The sequence below is a fragment of the Littorina saxatilis genome, linkage group LG17 (genome assembly GCF_037325665.1).
Source record: "Littorina saxatilis isolate snail1 linkage group LG17, US_GU_Lsax_2.0, whole genome shotgun sequence".
Taxonomy (NCBI): Eukaryota; Metazoa; Mollusca; class Gastropoda; order Littorinimorpha; family Littorinidae; genus Littorina; species Littorina saxatilis.
Window position 1 is genome coordinate 58567846 of NC_090261.1, and position 19521 is coordinate 58587366.

At 43.4% G+C, this 19521-nt stretch overlaps 1 protein-coding gene across 1 annotated transcript in view; it reads right to left on the reverse strand.

Annotated features, from left to right (window-relative positions):
* LOC138951854 (1-phosphatidylinositol 4,5-bisphosphate phosphodiesterase classes I and II-like) overlaps positions 1-19521 on the reverse strand; it is a 140131-nt gene that overhangs the window by 32819 nt on the left and 87791 nt on the right. The window contains exons 15-22 of the mRNA XM_070323414.1: positions 13200-13284; positions 10292-10416; positions 9185-9339; positions 8306-8470; positions 6229-6328; positions 3986-4090; positions 3117-3214; positions 1834-1860 (exon numbers count right to left, since the gene is read on the reverse strand). Coding sequence (XP_070179515.1) covers positions 1834-1860; positions 3117-3214; positions 3986-4090; positions 6229-6328; positions 8306-8470; positions 9185-9339; positions 10292-10416; positions 13200-13284 — 860 coding nt within the window. The remainder of the gene's footprint in view (positions 1-1833; positions 1861-3116; positions 3215-3985; positions 4091-6228; positions 6329-8305; positions 8471-9184; positions 9340-10291; positions 10417-13199; positions 13285-19521) is intronic.

Consider the following 19521-nt stretch of genomic DNA (forward strand, 5'->3'; position numbering starts at 1 on the left):
CAACATGAAAAACAGGCAGAATGCAGGCATCAAGGACACACTGGGGAGACACAATGGCATTCTCCACTTACATCCGCCTCCTCTATCTCATCTGGAAGCTGATTTAAAGGTGCGAAAGAAAAGAAAAAAACTGATCATAATCAACCAAAACAAATCATAACCAATGACAACAAAATGCAGCAAAAATCAGCAAAGTCAAATTCATGAGCGTAACTCAATAAATCTGTTGATCAAACTGTGCAAAAAAAGACAGTGTCCACTGAAAAAAATTACCTCGCTGAAATAAGAAAAAGGGAGAATAATGATATAACAAGAAAGGTTACTGTATGTAATTTCAGGCTCTGATGATGATGCAGTGGCAAGTATTAATGAGAACATGAACAACCATCATAATATACTGCAGCAACCCAGCTACAATGTAAATATTTTATCTCAGGAATCTATGTGATAGTCCTTATGAGTAATAAAGTATTCAAAGTTCTGTGGTCATTTTAAAAACTGATGTAAAGTGATTATTTTTTATCAGTAAAATATACACTAGGTCAATAACTAACATAGTAATGAACAAAAATTAAACACAACGACTTTCAAAAAGGTTTTGATTTTTCTCACTGCACATCACTACCACTGGCAAAATCAATTAAGCATGCACTTGGTTTAGGGGAAAATATGTTTTTTTAAAAAGTGAAAAAGGAAAGAAGTACAATGGGGAGTAATGTGAACAAAAACCTATGTGACATCAAAATTCCATTCTCACAGTTGAATTAATGTGCACATTAAAAATGTGCACAGAAAAGATTCACAGTTAACAACAAAACCAAAAACTACTAAAGAGAAAATTGTTCCAAAAAAAAAATGTTGGTGCCTCATTTGTGCACAAGTTGTGAAGGTTGAACATTTTGAGGATGGGGAAAAGAACAGGAACAACTTTTTAATGCAAAATTGAATAAATGCTGACATTTGTCATAGCAAACTAATCCTACAGGATAGAGTTAACTTTATTATTCACTTACTTTTATGTACAGGGCCAGGTTTATTACACAAATGTTTTGAAGACAACTTGTCTTTATCGGCATAGTTAGAGGAGAATGTTTCATGTGATTTCAATTCTTTATCTGTGAGACTGACTTTCTATGTCACAGAAAATGTCCAAATGTTCTTCCAGATAGATATTACCTGGTGATTGGCATTCAGTAACTGCTGCAAGTTTCTAAATTCTTTTGTATATTGTATTTTTCACTTATTTTTTAGAGGCTCATTCATTTCTAGTAAAGGGCGGTACATTTGCTTTCCCAATTGCTTCCTCTCGGATACATGTACATCTCTTAAAAGAAGTACTGAAAAAAATAGTCTACAAGTTTGCTTGGATTTTTTAAACCAAAATAACTACCTTCAAAACACATTGTTTTTCTTCTTCTTGAAAGTAATTTTTTTTCAATAAAACAAGAGGGTAAAGATACTACAGAAACTGGGCATTTCAAAACTTGCAAGGACAAAAATTTTAACTCAAAATGTGAACACAATTAAAATGTAAAAAAAGTGTCAGAAATAGACCATGACAACACAAATGGATTGAAAAGTCACATACACGTTCCTCCTGATGATTGACGATAAAAGATAAAAGTTCAACTTGTCAACACAATCTTAAAACATGCCTTATTAAATTACGTACATACGATACTTAAAAGCAAGCAAGACCTTCAATGTCACCAACCAAAAATAATTGGAGGATTATAAACGTAATTATACCCAAGAGAAAAGCAATTTCATTGGAGCAAACAAATGAAGGAAGATTAATAATACATATATATGTAGATGCAAGGCAAAACCTACGGAAATTTTGTGAGTTGGTTTAGAAACCTGAAAACAGACAAGTGCAAAAAACAAAACAAAAAACTCCTGTTAGTTCCTTGAGAATTTATAACTAAGCTAGCTGGAAATATACATGGAACGTCTTTCTTGATCAAGAAGAAATTGCTGCACCAAGGAAAAGATAACTGTTGTAATTTGTCTGGTCCTAAACAGGCATGGGAATTCCAAAATAGAAAAAAACTCTGAAAATAGGCCGAGGTCCAGGGGCCGCCTAGGCCCCGGCGGGGTACAGGGGCAGAGCCCCGTTGGGGGGACCAGGGAGGCGAAGGAAGAAAAACGAATTTTAGCATTTTAGACCAATATTTTGATAGTTTTCGTGTAAGCAAATAATGGATAGAGAGACAATAGTATACATATAATTTTATTTACCTTTTTTTGCCGCGGACAATTTTTTATTTTCGCTGGAATGTAATTTCCTTTTCGCCAAAATCGGCGATTTCGCTGACAATTCCCATGCCTGACCCCTACATTTCAAATTAGACACAAAATAAAGTTTAAAAAAAAAGAAAAAGTAAAACCACGTGTATCTGTAAGAGATTGTACTAGCCCTTCCCAAAACTCAAGCGAAGAACAGCCTGGTCTAATCCTGGCAATATATACAGTACAGTACTTTTAATTCCAGTACTTTTCTCAGCGTTTAACACCCGTCAGCTGGTCTAGTACCCAATGTTTAAGTTGCTGTATAAGTCTATATGACAATCAGACAGAAACATACCATCAAAGGCTGAAAACTGGCAAGATAATCTGTGACAATACAGCTGTAAGTTATGAATAGTTTCCCCCACTGCTGTGTTCAGCTCGTCAGTGTTTGACCAACCAAGCATTCTGACGTGCAAGATGCTCTTTTAAAGCGACTCTCAACCCAAATCTCCAATGCATACAGTGGAACCCCCCTTTTAAGACCCCCCCCCCCCAATTTAAGACTTCCTCCCTTTTAAGACCCTGTTTTCTAAGACCTTCTGTTCATATCCTCTGTAAAATTACCCCCATTTTAAGGCTCCCTCCTTCGTAAGACCTGATTTTCTCAGATTTTTGGAGGTCTTAAAAGGGGGGTTCCACTGTATTTTCTATTTTTCAGTTTAATTACATCTACCCACAAATACTTGTACTCCAATGACTGAGCTGTTCACACTCACTTAGACCAGGCTGCTCTGCACTAAGTACGGCATTCAACCCAAATCCAAAAGATGAAAAACAAAGCATAAAAGTAAAACAAAACTCAAATGTTCTGTGCATTCACTTACATCGCTGTCAAAGTCTTCTGTCAGGATCTCCAGCTGATGTGCGTGTTTCTCTAACTGGGAGATGTAGGCGATGGGATTCAACAGGGCGTCAGCATAGGCTGCAAACGCAAATAGTAATAATAATAATGGAACATAAATTTATATTAAGCGCTTCCCCTTAACAAGTTCAATCAAACAACTACACGATATATACAATTAATACAATTAGCAAACAGAGAAATCAGGGGTCACAGTGACTGTGTAACCCCAATACACCAAAGCCTGTTTTTAACTTTCCATCAGTTTGGCAAAATTAACAAACTTTTTTTGCACTGACGAGGAAAGGTGCATGATGCCTAAAACTTAAAAAAAAAAAAAAAAAATGCCACAAGTTTTACGGCAATTCTGTCCGATTTTTCAAAGACACTAATTCCTAGCAACATACCTGCACATGAAACTGCATATGAAATATACAGTGTAACTGTCAAACGTGCATTTGCATGTTCAATTCCACATAAGCAAAAGGTGTGTGTGAGAGAGAGAGAGAGAGAGAGAGAGAGAGAGAGAGAGAGAGAGAGAGAGAGAGAGCGAGAGAGATAGATAGAGAGATAGAGAGAGAGAGAAAGAGACAAAGAGAGAGAGAGAGAGAGAGAGAGAGAGAGACAAAGAGAGAAAGAGAGAGAGACAAAGAGAGAGAGAGATAGATCTAGAGAAAGAGAGAAAGACAGACAGACAGATGTAACAAACAGAGACAGATAGAGAAAAAGTATAGGTGCAAGAATGACATATTCTCTTTATTACATGTAGAAGCAAAAGTGCCTCTGTTACAACAACAGACATAATCAAAAGAAACAAAAAGTATGCTGGTTAAAACAGCAATGTTGTCGTACCAGCCAGCCCATCAGGGACATAGTCGTTGATTTCAATGTAGACAAAAATGGTTGGCAACATCAGGGCTTGGTTAGACTCGTTGCGCAGTGGGACGTGACGATAACCTGCAACAACCAGACAAACATAATTATACTCAAAACTATTCTGACCTTTGGTCTCTTGCCATAGAGAAATCAACCCCTTACCTATATACTTGTCATGGAGAAGTCAACACCTATATACTTGTCATGGAGAAGTCCACGCCTTCTTGCCATATAGAAGTCAACGCCTACTTGCCATAGAGTCCCTAAAATTTAATTCATTATTGTTATTTGTATGTCCGTTCACCACAAAGACCACTAGGGCGAGTACTTGTGAATATTTGTTTTGTTGATATATACCCAAAATTAAAGATTCCATAAAGTTTAACCTTTCTTGTTTTTTGATTCATGAATATTCAGTTTTGTCAACTCTTGATTAAAATACATGTATCACTGGACGTGGGGGATAAAGACTCTTAAGAACTCCACATGTAGGAACATTTTTGAATGTGATACTCCCTGTTCCATTTATTCATAACACATTATACAGTACTTTTACGCCTATAATTAAACCTCATGTATACACCCTCCCCCCTCCCCCCCCCACCCCCAGTTAACCCCCCCCCCCCACCCCTCCATGTCCTTTCAACCACCCACCCTATTGTCTATGTATGTGTCTTGTCTAGGTATGTGCGTGTGTATGGTGTATGCGCTAAGACAAGCACATCTTATGCTGGTGTAATTCTGTGTATGGTGTATGCGCTAAGACAATTATATCTTATGCTGGTGTAATTCTGTGTATGCGCTAAGACAATCATATCTTATGCTGGTGTAATTCTGTGTATGGTGTATGCGCTAAGACAATCATATCTTATGCTGGTGTAATTCTGTGTATGGTGTATGCGCTAAGACAATCATATCTTATGCTGGTGTAATTCTGTGTATGGTGTATGCGCTAAGACAATCATATCTTATGCTGGTGTAATTCTGTGTATGGTGTATGCGCTAAGACAATCATATCTTATGCTGGTGTAATTCTGTGTATGGTGTATGCGCTAAGACAATCATATCTTATGCTGGTGTAATTCTGTGTACGGTGTATGCGCTAAGACAATCATATCTTATGCTGGTGTAATTCTGTGTATGGTGTATGCGCTAAGACAATCATATCTTATGCTGGTGTAATTCTGTGTATGGTGTATGCGCTAAGACAATCATATCTTATGCTGGTGTAATTCTGTGTATGCGCCAAGACAATCATATCTTATGCTGGTGTAATTCTGTGTATGCTGTATGCGCTAAGACAATCATATCTTATGCTGGTGTAATTCTGTGTATGGTGTATGCGCTAAGACAATCATATCTTATGCTGGTGTAATTCTGTGTATGCTGTATGCGCTAAGACAATCATATCTTATGCTGGTGTAATTCTGTGTATGGTGTGTGCGCTAAGACAATCATATCTTATGCTGGTGTAATTCTGTGTATGCTGTATGCGCTAAGACAATCATATCTTATGCTGGTGTAATTCTGTGTATGGTGTGTGCGCTAAGACAATCATATCTTATGCTGGTGTAATTCTGTGTATGCTGTATGCGCTAAGACAATCATATCTTATGCTGGTGTAATTCTGTGTATGCTGTATGCGCTAAGACAATCATATCTTATGCTGGTGTAATTCTGTGTATGGTGTGTGCGCTAAGACAATCATATCTTATGCTGGTGTAATTCTGTGTATGCTGTATGTTATGTTTATGTGTACCGGTATATACGGAAAAAAAATAATAATATATATAAAATTTTAAAAAAAGAACTCCACATGTGAACTCCAAAACTACAAATGAAATTCACACAAAATAGACATAAGAAGTATGGCTGGGTTAGTGAGACAGTCTCCATTTTTCCTTGGGACAGGGTGTAAACACTGATTCTCTCACAAAGTGACACTTGAAGGACATAAACGGTGTGAAATAAGTAGTCTGTACCTAACACTTCCCAAAAATGTTTCCAGTCACAATTAATATCATTATCAGTTTGCACCCACACAAACCATAAACACAAGGGCCATAATGCGAAAACCTTCTTTTCCTCTTAGAAAAAGGAATCGAAATCAAACACTCAAAGAACTGAACAATAAACATAAATCTTGAATGTAAATGAAGAATGAAAATTTAAAAATAAAAAGAGGACAAGACAGCAAGTGCGTAACAGAAAAAACAGACCTGGCCTTAACCCTTCAACGGGCATGATTCGATGTCCGATCAGTTTGCCCGTTTCTTCATACACCCCTAGTCTGATGATGGCAAGATTTGGCAGCACAACCTGTGATAGACAATGCCGGTGTTATTATCAACATTTCATTTTCAGTTTTATTACTTTATTGACCCATCGCTAGGAAATTCAGGTGACGCTTCCTCCGAGTGAAAAGCTGGCAGCAACAGAGTTGCGCTACCCAGGTGTGTCAGCCAACTGCACTTATGATAGAATGACCGAGGCCTTTTACGAGCCACAGTGGTGACACGGGGTTGGAGCATGGCTACCATCTCTAAGTCTGCACATAGAGATTACATGCAGTGACAACAGCGCTATAAATGCTTTCCCATTACATCAGTATAAATTCTGACAGGATCTAACACAATTTCAACTCTAAATGAAAGAAGTTATGAAATAAACTTGCGATAACCTCCCCCATCATTTTTTTTGTGGTAAAAGAAAGATACCAAATGTTTATCTTATTTGTCAAAGAAAAAAAAAATAGAAAGAAAGAAAAAACAAAGAATGGGAGGAAAGACAGACAGACAAACCCTACTTTCCAAACAAAGTTACAATACATAAAATCTGCATCAGTCAGTACAGATGTAGTACAAGTCTGACTTGGAATAATAGGCCCCCCTGAAAAGTAGGATAATTATGCGCCGAAATGGCTGCGATCTGCTGGTCGATGTGAATGCGTGATGTATTGCGTAAAAATTTCCATCTCACACGGCATAAATAGATCCCTGCGCCTTGAGTCCGAGTCTGGAGATACGCGCGCGATATAAGACTTCATATATTTAGTACAAGTCTGAACCCCTTATCTTTTTGAAGACAAAAGGCTCAGAAAGACAAACATTGCTCTTCCAACACTATACAGTCAAAGCTGCCCTGGCGACAACTCTTGATAACAACCACTTGCAAACAACTACCTACCTCCGGGACAACCTGTGTCTGGCCTGTCTGAAAACACCTCCGCGTGAGGGGTTTTGCTGCCAGTGCAGTGAAGATAAAGAGGGAACATTTTCTCTGCTCGCGCGGCAGCAAGCAGGATGCCTCTGAACTGTACCACTTCAAAAGATCCCATACGAATCTAATTCTTCCATATAATTTACCTGTACTAATCTGGTTACTGATGTATCATCTTTTTGTTTAAATATAATTTAGCTTGCAATAGCGACCACTTTTGGATTCCTTGGGTTCACGCTATAGACAGGTTTGACTGTATAAACTGTAGACTTCCCCCCTCTCCTTCCTCTCCCTTCCTCACACAGTTGGCATATGGAATCTAGCACTTACTCAGTCCTTATCTTCTCTCCTTATTTATGTTAGGCCAACAACAACAAAAGTCTGTTTACGGTAGCATAGGCAAAAAAAGTAGGGTCGGTAGGTCGGGATTTTTTTTTCTTTTTTGTTTTCTTCCAAAAAAACATATTTTTAAGTTATTTTGCCAAAAAACAAATTTTTTAATTTAATTTTTTTTTCTTTCCCCAAATGCCAAAAAAAAAGTGTAGGGTCGCGCGGAAAAAATAGGGTCGGTCGGGATACCGTAAACAGACTATTTTTTGTTGTTGGCCTTAGCTCTTTTCACAGTTTGGGGTAACATAGATGTATTTTAGCACTGAATAAGCACCTGGGAACCCCTGTTTTGCACTTTGAGCTTACTCAAACAAACTTGGTCTATTTTCAGAAAAATGAGTGTACTCCACACAGCATTTGAACATCCGTGCTTCAAATATGCTTCACCCGCATCCATCGCACCGTAAATTAAGTTTACCAATACATTTAAAACAAATGCTTCTTTCAATGTTCACTGACACAAACTGTAATCATGTGTCAAAATACTGGATCGGCTTCGGGATGCGCTCGTGAAGAAAAGTAGTCCAGGAATTTTTCTCGTCGTATTTGTTTTCAAATAACCGTACTGATCGTATTCTAAAAAATCTTATGTACAAAATATGGCAAAATTGTGTGGGTTCCCAGGTCTGAATTAGGTTTAACTAGAAATCGGCATCAGTCAACACACGGGGACTAGAAGTGACTCACCTTCTTGAAGACGAAAGGGTCGTCTTCATACACAGGGTTGAGGCCGTTGTTTGGGACAGTCTTGGTTCTGAACTTCTTTCTCACGGTGTCCGTGGGCAGACCGTACATGTCCACCTCCACGTAGGTCCCTACCCTCTTGTCCGACATGAACTGGCCCGATAGCACCTGTCATGTGCAAGCTCAGTCATTAGTATTTTACCTGTAACACTAATTGGCCTGATAGCACCTGTCATGAGCATGCTCAGTCATTAGTATTTTACCTGTAACACTAATTGGCCTGATAGCACCTGTCATGTGCATGCTCAGTCATTAGTATTTTACCTGTAACACTAATTGGCCTGATAGCACCTGTCATGTGCATGCTCAGTCATTAGTATTTTACCTGTAACACTATTTGGCCCGATAGCACCTGTCATGTGCATGCTCAGTCATTAGTATTTTACCTGTAACACTAATTGGCCTGATAGCACCTGTCATGTGCATGCTCAGTCATTAGTATTTTACCTGTAACACTAATTGGCCTGATAGCACCTGTCATGTGCACCTGCAACACTAATTGGCCTGATAGCACCTGTCATGTGCATGGCCAATATCATTAGCATTTTACATGCAACATTCACATAATTTCAGGAACTGGCCCGACAACACCTGCCATGTGTGTGCATGGCCAATAAAATGAGTACTTTTTGTGCTCATGTTGTAATGTTGGTGCAAACCTTAACCAATAATATTATCCTAATCAGAAAAATACACTAATATTTAAGGTGCACAATTCAGCCTACGGATCCACTGCTTCTACTAACATAATAAAATACAGAATAATAAAAAACCTGAAAAACTTCTGTGTTTAAAAGTTTGAATATAAATTCAGAGACAAACCTTGATAGCGACAGAGCCGGCCACAATTCCGTCCACTGTGGATTCAGCGAAGGGGTCAAAATGTCTGTCGTTACGCCGCATGAAGTCTGGTTTGAGCACGTAACCCGACCGTCCGTTGTACTCAAAGATACCAAGGTTGATCTGCATAGCCAGGTCTGGAAGGACAAATTCAAATCTTTGCTCCTGCTAAGTCTCAACTCCCTTCTCGCATGTACAGTACAGCGGAACCCCCCCCCCCCCCCCCCACCTTTTAACACCCCAATTTTAAGACTCCCTCCCTTTTAAGACCTTGTTTTCTCAGATTTTCTGTTCATAACCTCTGTAAATTGACCCCATTTTACAGCCCACTTCGTCACCATCACGGGCCAAAGAATCTAGACACAGCCATCGTCGAACGCTGAAGAAGAAGAAGAAGACCCCATTTTAAGACTCCTTCCCTTTCAAAACCTTTTTCTCTTCATAACCTCTTCTTCTCCACCCTCTCCCATCCTCGCACAGTGGTCATATAGATCTAGCACTTACTCAGTCCTCCTCTTTTTTTGTTTGTTCGTCTCAAAGAAAGATTGATTGTAAGAAAAGGACCAACCTTAAATCTTCATCCTTGTAAAATAAAGCTCAATTCTGTTCAGTTCTTTTTATCTCTTTTCACACTTTGCAGTAACATAGATGTATTTTAGTACCAATTATGCACCGGCACGGTTGGCCTAGTGGTAAGGCGTCCGCCCCGTGATCGGGAGGTCGTGGGTTCGAACCCCGGCCGGGTCATACCTAAGACTTTAAAATTGGCAATCTAGTGGCTGCTCCGCCTGGCGTCTGGCATTATGGGGTTAGTGCTAGGACTGGTTGGTCCGGTGTCAGAATAATGTGACTGGGTGAGACATGAAGCCTGTGCTGCGACTTCTGTCTTGTGTGTGGCGCACGCTATATGTCAAAGCAGCACCGCCCTGATATGGCCCTTCGTGGTCGGCTGGGCGTTAAGCAAACAAACAAACAAACAAACAAACCAATTATGACTGTATGCACATTAATGCAGGAACTTTTCTTGAAAAGTACACAAAAAGGATCAAAAAATGAATCTTCACATCCAGTAGGGATTAAGTTGCTCACCCAAAGTCTGGAAGTTGAGAGCCACCAACTGGCAGCCAGCGTTCCAGAACACCTGTGGCATGAAGTTGCTGGAATCCACCCTTGTGCCTCTTGGGTAGATCCGACTCAACTGCCGCTTGTTGTAGCTAGGCAGAGTCAAGGGTGGGCGTGTTTTTTACAAGTGGCTAAATCTCAAGCAAATGATAACTCATAAATCATTTCTTCTAAAATGATAATTAATAATTCATTTCTTCAAAAGTGGTACCTGTGATGCCCAAGTCCCTTTGATGAGAGAACACCTCCCATTAAATGACACATTCTCAGGGATGTCATAAGGCGTCGGACATCGGACATATAACGATGAAAATCCCCAAATGTCCGATTCACATTGCCACATGTCGGTCAGATGTCCTATCGTTTTAGCCTGAGCGTGGTCATTGTCCGATGTGTACGCCATTCCTTCGGACAGCGCGATATTCGTTAATTTTCATTTCAAGATACAAATCTTCTAAAAGACCGAACGCTCTCGTGTTCAGCTGACACTGAAGTTGCCAGTGCCGCGTGCGGATCTTTTTATATTTAGTCAAGTTTTGACTAAATATTTTAACATCGAGGGGGAATCGAAACGAGGGTCGTGGTGTATGTGCATGCGTGTGTGTGTGCGTGTGGGTGTCTGTGTGTGTGTGTAGAGCGATTCAGACTAAACTACTGGACCGATCTTTATGAAATTTGACATGAGAGTTCCTGGGTATGAAATCCCCATACGTTTTTTTCATTTTTTTGATAAATGTCTTTGATGACGTCATATCCGGCTTTTCGTGAAAGTTGAGGCGGCACTGTCATGCCCTCATTTTTCAACCAAATTGGTTGAAATTTTGGTCAAGTAATCTTCGACGAAGCCCGGACTTCGGTATTGCATTTCAGCTTGGTGGCTTAAAAATTAATTAATGACTTTGGTCATTAACAAGAAGAGCAAACGCTCGATCGAGTCACTTTCGCAGTTCTGAATATTATATGAGGCATCAGATGGACAGGAAGAAATTGCTATTCACAACACAATGAGTCACGTTCACATAAAATTTGAGCCCGGTCACTTTTATAGTTTCCGAGAAAAGCCCAACGTTAAGTTGTGTGTTGCCGAACAGAAAAGGCTAGTTATCTCCCTTGTTTTTCTGATAACGTTCGTAAAAGGCTACAGATGTAAATACTTTGATGTAAAGAATAATCCTACAAAGTTTCAATCACATCCGATGAACTTTGTCAAAGATATAAAATGTCTAATTTTTCCTTTGACGCTGACCTGTGACCTTGAAAAAGGTCAAAGATCAACGAAACCATCGTTAAAGTGTAGAGGTCATTGGAGGTCACGACTAAACAAAATATGAGCCCGATCGCTTTGATAGTTTCCGAGAAAAGTCCAACGTTAAGGTGGTGTCTACGGACGGCCGGCCGGACAGACTAACACTGACCGATTACATAGAGTCACTTTTTCTCAAGTGACTCAAAAATCTGAAAATTGTAAAAAAAAATAAAAATTTATAAAACGATCCAAATTTACGTTTATCTTATTCTCCATCATTTGCTGATTCCAAAAACATATAAATATGTTATATTCGGATTAAAAACAAGCTCTGAAAATTAAATATATAAAAATTATTATCAAAATTAAATTGTCTAAATCAATTTAAAAACACTTTCATCTTATTCCTTGTCGGTTCCTGATTCCAAAAACATATAGATATGATATGTTTGGATTAAAAACACGCTCAGAAAGTTAAAACAAAGAGAGGTACAGAAAAGCGTGCTATCCTTCTTAGCGCAACTACTACCCCGCTCTTCTTGTCAATTTCACTGCCTTTGCCATGAGCGGTGGACTGACGATGCTACGAGTATACGGTCTTGCTGAAAAATGGCATTGCGTTCAGTTTCATTCTGTGAGTTCGACAGCTACTTGACTAAATATTGTATTTTCGCCTTACGCGACTTGTTTCTTTTGTCGGGAATTCCCGAACCATTTGCGGTATGCGCCGTTTGGGTATAACCGTCTCGGTGCAGCGCACTGATCTAAAAATAGTGGATTATTTTTAGATCAGTGCATGCTACAGGAGTACGGGAGACAACTCCAACTGACTAAATGTGTCGTCTGCTTTTGTTTTCGATACGAGATGAAGCACTGAATTATGCCGCTGAAAACAAAACTAAAGCCTGCAAAAGATCAGCATTAGATCAAACCGATCATTTTGTTTTTCAACTTTTATCCAAATCATGCAGTTTGTAATCAAAGTAAGAGCTCTGAAGTTGTTCATGTTGGTTTCTTTTTTGTGGTTTCTTTGAAACTAAACAAATACAACATTATACGCACACTGTGTTGATGTATTTACTATATTATGTGTGTGTTCTACAGCGCGCGCGCGTGGGTGTGTGTGTGTGTGTGTGTGTGGGCGCATGACTTTGGAACAATTCCATGGAATGTGTTATAAGCTGTTTGGCGCAAATTGATAATGTCCTATTACACTTTCTGAAAGCGGTCAAATGTCCTATTGATGCTGAAGAACTCAGGACATTTGTCCTATAGGTATGGATTTGTAGCAACATCCCTGCATTCTGCTGTCCATTTGTCTCTTATCGTATAATATTCTCTATAGTCCCTAATAGGCAAAGTACCTGTGGGACATGGCAAGCACCATTTTATTACTACCATTTGTCTATTACTTTAAAAAAATTTTACTTGTCATATATGATAGGACACCTGCAATGTAAATGTAACTCTTGGCTGATCTTAAGGGTGTCCTTTTATTCCTGGTATGGCTGCATTCTATTTCCTTGTTGAGTTTTTCCTTTCCAAAGGCATACCAGCATGTTACCTTTTTCCATACAGCAAAACTTAGCTAACTTTCCATCCAACAAAAAGTTTGGAATCAAAGGATACTTGACAAAATCCACTGGTGATTCCTTCAGGCAGGAGGTAGCTTGAGTTTCCACAAAGGATGAGATTTCATAAGATTTGTCCCTCTCTGTAAACAGAAAATACAATCACAATTATAATAAATGAAACAGTGTTTTTTTCTCTCTCTCAAAGGGTTGTCAATGATGTTCAGAGAGAGAGAGAGAGAGGAGAGAGAGAGAGAGAGAGAGAGAGAGAGAGAGAGAGAGAGAGAGAGACAGAGAGAGACAGAGAGAGACAGAGAGAGAGAGAGAGAGAGAGAGGCAGGCAGGCAGGCAGGCAGGCAGGCAGGCAGGCAGGAAGACAGAAACAGACAAAAAAAACCCAGAGAGACAAAAAACACAGACAGAAAAGAAGAGCCAACACACACAGTACACAGGTCAAGCACATGTATGCTAGTAAGCATGTGTGGAAAAAGCAAAGAATCCAACAAACTACTCTCTGAGGCTTCAAAGGAATGGAAGTGAATGGGATGAATGTAGTTAAACTGGTAGAATCCAACAAACTACTCACTCTCTGAGGCTTCAAAGGAATGGAAGTGAATGGGATGAATGTAGTTAAACTGGTAGAATCCAACAAACTACTCTCTGAGGCTTCAAAGGAATGGAAGTGAATGGGATGAATGTAGTTAAACTGGTAGAATCCAACAAACTACTCACTCTCTGAGGCTTCAAAGGAATGGAAGTGAATGGGATGAATGTAGTTAAACTGGTAGAATCCAACAAACTACTCTCTGTGGATTCAAAGGAATGGAAGTGAATGGGCTGAATGTAGTTAAACTGGTAGAATCCAACAAACTACTCTCTGTGGATTCAAAGGAATGGAAGTGAATGGGATGAATTAAAAATTTTAGTAATAAATTTTCATTTGATTAATATACTTACCCAACTCACATATAGCAATTAACCCATAGTTCAGTGCTGATACCGCTGTACGCGTCCCCTTAGCAACAAGGAAGACGCCTCTAAAAAAGAGTGACCGAGACCCGTAAGGGTATCCAGGCCAGCCCGTAAGGGAGGCTGCCTTCCATATGCGCGCGCATATGCCGCCATCTTGTCATTCTACACGAAGCCCAACTCACTACTTTTTTAGACCCCCATACCCCCCACAGCGGGGAGGCGGGAGGGAATAAACGATGTGAGTTGGGTAAGTATATTAATCAAATGAAAATTTATTACTAAAATTTTTAATTAAATTACATATCTTACCCAACTCACATATAGCAGATTGCTACTATAGGAGGAGGGTACTTACCAACTTAAGACCGCAGGACCTGCCCTGCAGCCACGAGAGCCGGCAAAGCCGCACTGCCATCTTGCCGCCTTGCAGCAATGTCTCTCAAATAAAAATTGATGAACACGTCCTCAGATTTCCAATAAGCCGCCGCCAGGACCTCTGATAGGCGCCCTGAGCGAAGCACGGCCACAGAAGACGCCCAAGCCCTCGCTTCGTGCGTCCTGGCTGACGTAAGAGGAAGCACCGCCCTGACCTCGCCAGACTGGCGTTGCCACCATCCATACGCTTGCTTAATGGTCAGTGAAACCCATTTAGTCAAGGTGACCTTCGAGATATCCTTCGCTCGCACAGTGTTGAGGGATATAAACAATAATTTCTGAGTTTCCGAGCGAATCGGCGAAGACCTAGACAGGTAGCTGCTTAACGCCCTGACAGGACAATTTGACAGATCGGGGTCTCCAGGAGCGAGTATATCGCTCAAGGGTGGAATACGAATGCAAGGCGAAGCCTGACCGGGCTTTTGATTTTTAGCGAGAAAATTAGACGTAAATCTCAAAGAGTAGGAGCCATCCCTCTCCAGGGAAATATCTTTAGCGAGACCAGAAAGTGCGTGCACCTCGCTACCCCTCCTAGCCGTGGCAAGCAAGACCAAAAACAGAGTTTTTCTCGTCAAATTAGGTAAACTAGCCAACCGGAGAGGCTCAAAGTCCTCCGATGCAAGGAAACGGAGAACCACAAACAGATCCCAGGCAGGGAGCTGTGATCTTGAGAGAGCTGCGTCAAGGGCAGCTCCCTTAAGCACGCTTGAAATGACACCGTCAAGATTGATCTTGCGACCGAGCTGTCTAAGAGTGGAAGAAATCGCAGACCTTCTAACTCGCAGTGAAGAAGGAGAGACCCCCCTACTAGCCAACCAAGAGAGGTGGTTGGCTACCTCCATGGACCTTGGGGAAAGATGTTGAACCTTATTCTCAGAGCACCACTTGGCCCATGCAGCCCAATGAGAAGAGTAAACGGAGCTAGTTGAGTCTCTGTGTGCTTTCTGTACCAGTTTCAAAGTTGTGGCCGAGGCCCCGGCACGACGCAGAGCGATTCTGACAGAATCCAGCCGTGAAGCTGCAACGCTTGCGGATTCTCGTGCGGGACCCCTGACCTGGGCTGTAACAGGTCGCCCCTTCGAACGCCTAGAGGAATGGGTGGGCGCACTGCCAGCCGCAGAAGGTCCGGATACCAGTGCTGGCTGGGCCAAAGAGGAGCAACCAGCACCAGCGCTGGCTTTTCCAGATCCACTTTTCTTACTACCTTCCCTAGCAGGCAAAACGGAGGAAAAGCGTAAGCCTGCAGATTTGACCAATCCAGATCCAACGCGTTCACCGCCCACGCCAGAGGGTCCGGGAACGGTGAGACGAAAAGGGGAAGCCTGGTGGAGAATCTCGTTGCAAACAGATCTATGCAAGGCTTGTCTACTTGAACCCAAAGGCGGTCCAACGCCTGGTGGGAGAGGGTCCATTCTGAGTGCAGAACCTTGTCCCCCCGACTGAGGGCATCCGCCAAAACATTGAGCGTGCCCTTCAGGTACTTCGCTGAGAGAAGTATGTTGTGCGAGCTGCACCAAACCAACAGACGGCAAGCGCTCTCCGACAGCTTCTGCGAGCGTGTGCCCCCCTGCCGATTTATGTAAGCGGCCACAGTCGTATTGTCCGTGTGGACTTGAACATGACTGCCCCCCAGAAGAGGCAGGAAAGCCTGTAAACCCAGAGACACAGCCTCCAGCTCCAGCACGTTTATGTGCTGAGGAGCTAGGGAGAGATCCCACAGACCTGAGGCTGTCTGATCGGCCAGATGAGCACCCCAGCCTGTCATGGATGCATCTGTAACAAGAATGTTCTCCGGCGCCGGAGGAACGATCGGAACACCCTGAGAGACCCAGGGGAGCAGCCAAACACTTGTAGTGTTGCTGAACCAACTCCCCAGTCCTATGCGAACATTCCAGCCCTGAGAGGCTTGGTCCCACTGCCTCCTCAAAGCCGCCTGAAACGGCCTCTTGTGGACCCTGCCTAGAGGCACAAGGGGAGCCATCGATTCCATCTGCCCCAGTAGGGAGGACAACTCCCGGGCCGTGGACACACTCTTTCCTTTCAACGAGCGAACCAAGTTCTGAAGCTTGTCCACCCTCTTTTGAGAGGGACGGACTAACCACTCCACCGTATCGAAATCCATGCCCAGGTAAGTGAAGCGTTGGGATGGTTCTAACTCTGACTTCCCTAGATTGACTGTAAAGCCCAGCTGAGCCGCCAGGTCGAGAACCCTCGCAGTCTGAGTTCTGCACATGTACTGGTCCTGATGCAGATTCAACCAATCGTCTAAATACGCCCGTAGGCGTACCCCCTCTTGTCTGACAAGGGAGCAAAGCTGGCGAACGACCAGCGTGAAGATCCAGGGGGCCAGGGAAAGCCCGAAGGGGAGTGCCCGAAATTGAAACACTTTCTCGCCCCACAGAAAGCGCAGCCATTTCCTGTCTTGAACATGCATGAGCACATGGAAATATGCGTCGGTGAGATCCACCGACGTGGCCCAATCTCCCGGACGCAGAGCTTCCCTTACAGAGAGAGGAGTCTCCATGACAAACTTGACTACCCGTAGGTATTTGTTCAGGGTGGACAGGTCCAAAACAGGCCTCCATGCCCCTGAGGCTTTGGGCACCACGAACAGCCTGCCGTAAAAGCCGAGGGACTCTCGATCTCGAACTTCCTCTATCGCACCCTTCAGGAGTAGGGAAGCCACCTCCGCATGAACGGCTGACTTGGCTTCCGGGTCCACGGGATATCTGAAAGGCGGAGGTATCCTGGACAGAGGTGCCTTCCCCTCTGCCCAGAGGAGACGGAATCCCGAACGCACTATTCCCAAAATCCACCGGCTGGACACCAGGCGTGTCCAGGCGGCCAAGGCCCTGGAGGGGCCACCCGCCGCCACCACGGCGGGGGTTACTGGGAATAGTGGCTCGGGAGACCCTCATTGGGGGTGAGGCTTGTGCCCCGACCCCCGAGAACCCCCAAAGGAGCCTCTCTTCTGGTAAGGCGCGCCTCGCCCCCTACCCCGAAAAGAGGTGGACTGATTTTGCATCTTGCCCCCCCCCAGACGAAGAAGGCTGAGCCTTACTCTGGGAGGTAGGCTTGCTCTGAACCTTCTGAAAGCCGTGGTGAGCAATCCTTGCAATAGCCAGATCCCTAGCGTCCTGGGTTTCCTTCTGCAAAGCGTCCAAAGAGGAAGTACCCAGCAGCGACCCTTCCGTAAACGGGGATACCTTAAGTCTGTCAATGGTACCCCTGTCTCGGATCTTTGAACCCGCCAAAAAGGCAGTTCTGCGGGAATGTACAGCATGCCCGTAAAGCCTGGCTGCCAAGCTCAATTGTTCCTGAGAGACCTTGGCAAGCGTCGCCAACAGAGTTGTCACATCCTCCTGGGAGGCGTCGTAACGGAACTCAAACAAGTCTAACGATGAAGCGATAGACCTAGACAAAGAGCGTTGGAGAGAACTAGAGACGGAACCCAACTCGAGCAGAGATCTACCCGTCTCCTCCAAAGCCTGAAGAGCAGACTCCGTGTAAGGGACTGTTCTATCCCTGGCATACCCGTCCTCCCGCAGAGAAAGCAGTTCCGGAGTCACCGGTAGAACTGATCTCGGCAAAGCGAAAGAGTCAAGTAGAGCGACGGGACGAACCGACAGTTTAGAGCTCTTTGAGAGCGCAGAACAAGGAACGTGTTGACCCGCTTTAGCCAACCAGGGGCCCACCACCTCCGGCGCCTCCCCATGCTGTGACAACAGCGGAAAGGCATCGGACATAGCTCGACCTTTCGCAAAAACCTTCGACATCTCGACCGCCACAGAGGGGGACTCCCGGAATCGGAACGAACTTTTCGGTTCCTTAGCACTCCTGAAATCCCCTAAGGCAGAAGGAGGATGGACAAACTGAGATTTGTTCACCGCCACCTCCTCCTCGAGATATTTCGAAGCCACTCCAGCCGCCAGAGCCACCGCATCTGGCAGCTGCCGTGGCAAAAAGAATCCAGCACCTTCAGCCTGAGAGGCGGCACCGTCATCCAGGTAGCCTTCGTGCCCTTCCATGCACTCCGGAGACTGGTCCCCGTACTGACTAACAGAGTCAAGTCCAGAGCCAGCCATACTACCACCAACTTCCTGCCCCCTGGGCGGAAGCAGATGCCCTTCAACCTGACCACAGTCGGGAAGAATAGGAACATCTGTTCGCTTGTCAGGGCCCTTAGCACCCACTGACACCCCGACTAAGCGGTGGATATCAGCCGATGTTTCAGAACTTTCACCTGGGATGAGACCCGAGGCTACTCCCTCAAGACAACGCTCACGTGGAGTGCACATACCTTGTGAAGAAGAACGGCCACCGGCCGGAGACCCCACGGGAGCCTGAGAGATCCCATCCTGAGACGCATGCACCTCCGCCCTCGTAACAGTAGCAGAGGGAGGCAAACGCACACTGGCCAGCGACGACGTACCCCCGACACCTGCCGGCAGCGCACGTATCTCCGCCTTAGTTGACGAAACTTCAGCCGCTAAGGCCGAAACCTGAGAGCTTAATGTCAAAAGCAAAGAAGCAAAATCCGCAGATGCAAGCCCAGAACCTACAGGCGAGACATCCCCTACAACATGCTTAACCCCGAGCAAGGGCTTCTCCGTAGGTTTAGCAGACGAACCGGAAACTCCGGGCACGCCAACAACAACATCACTACATTTTTTGGATTCTGAACCCGAAAGAGACACGGGCGTATCGCCGTGCGTTTTAGAACTTCTAGAACTTCTAGAACTTTTCTTAACAGGAGAGGGCGAAGCAGCTACATGTTTAGATGTTGACCTCTTCCCGTCCGCATTGTCGGCCATGATGAAAACAACTCACAAACAAATTTGGAAAAAATTTTGTAAGTCCGAAAACAAGCCAACAATGCCGCCAAAATTCAGGTAAAAAATGGAAAGATCTCACCTCAACAGCAAATGCGAAGTCCGGAGACAAGAAGACACCAAGGGGAACACAAACCAGGT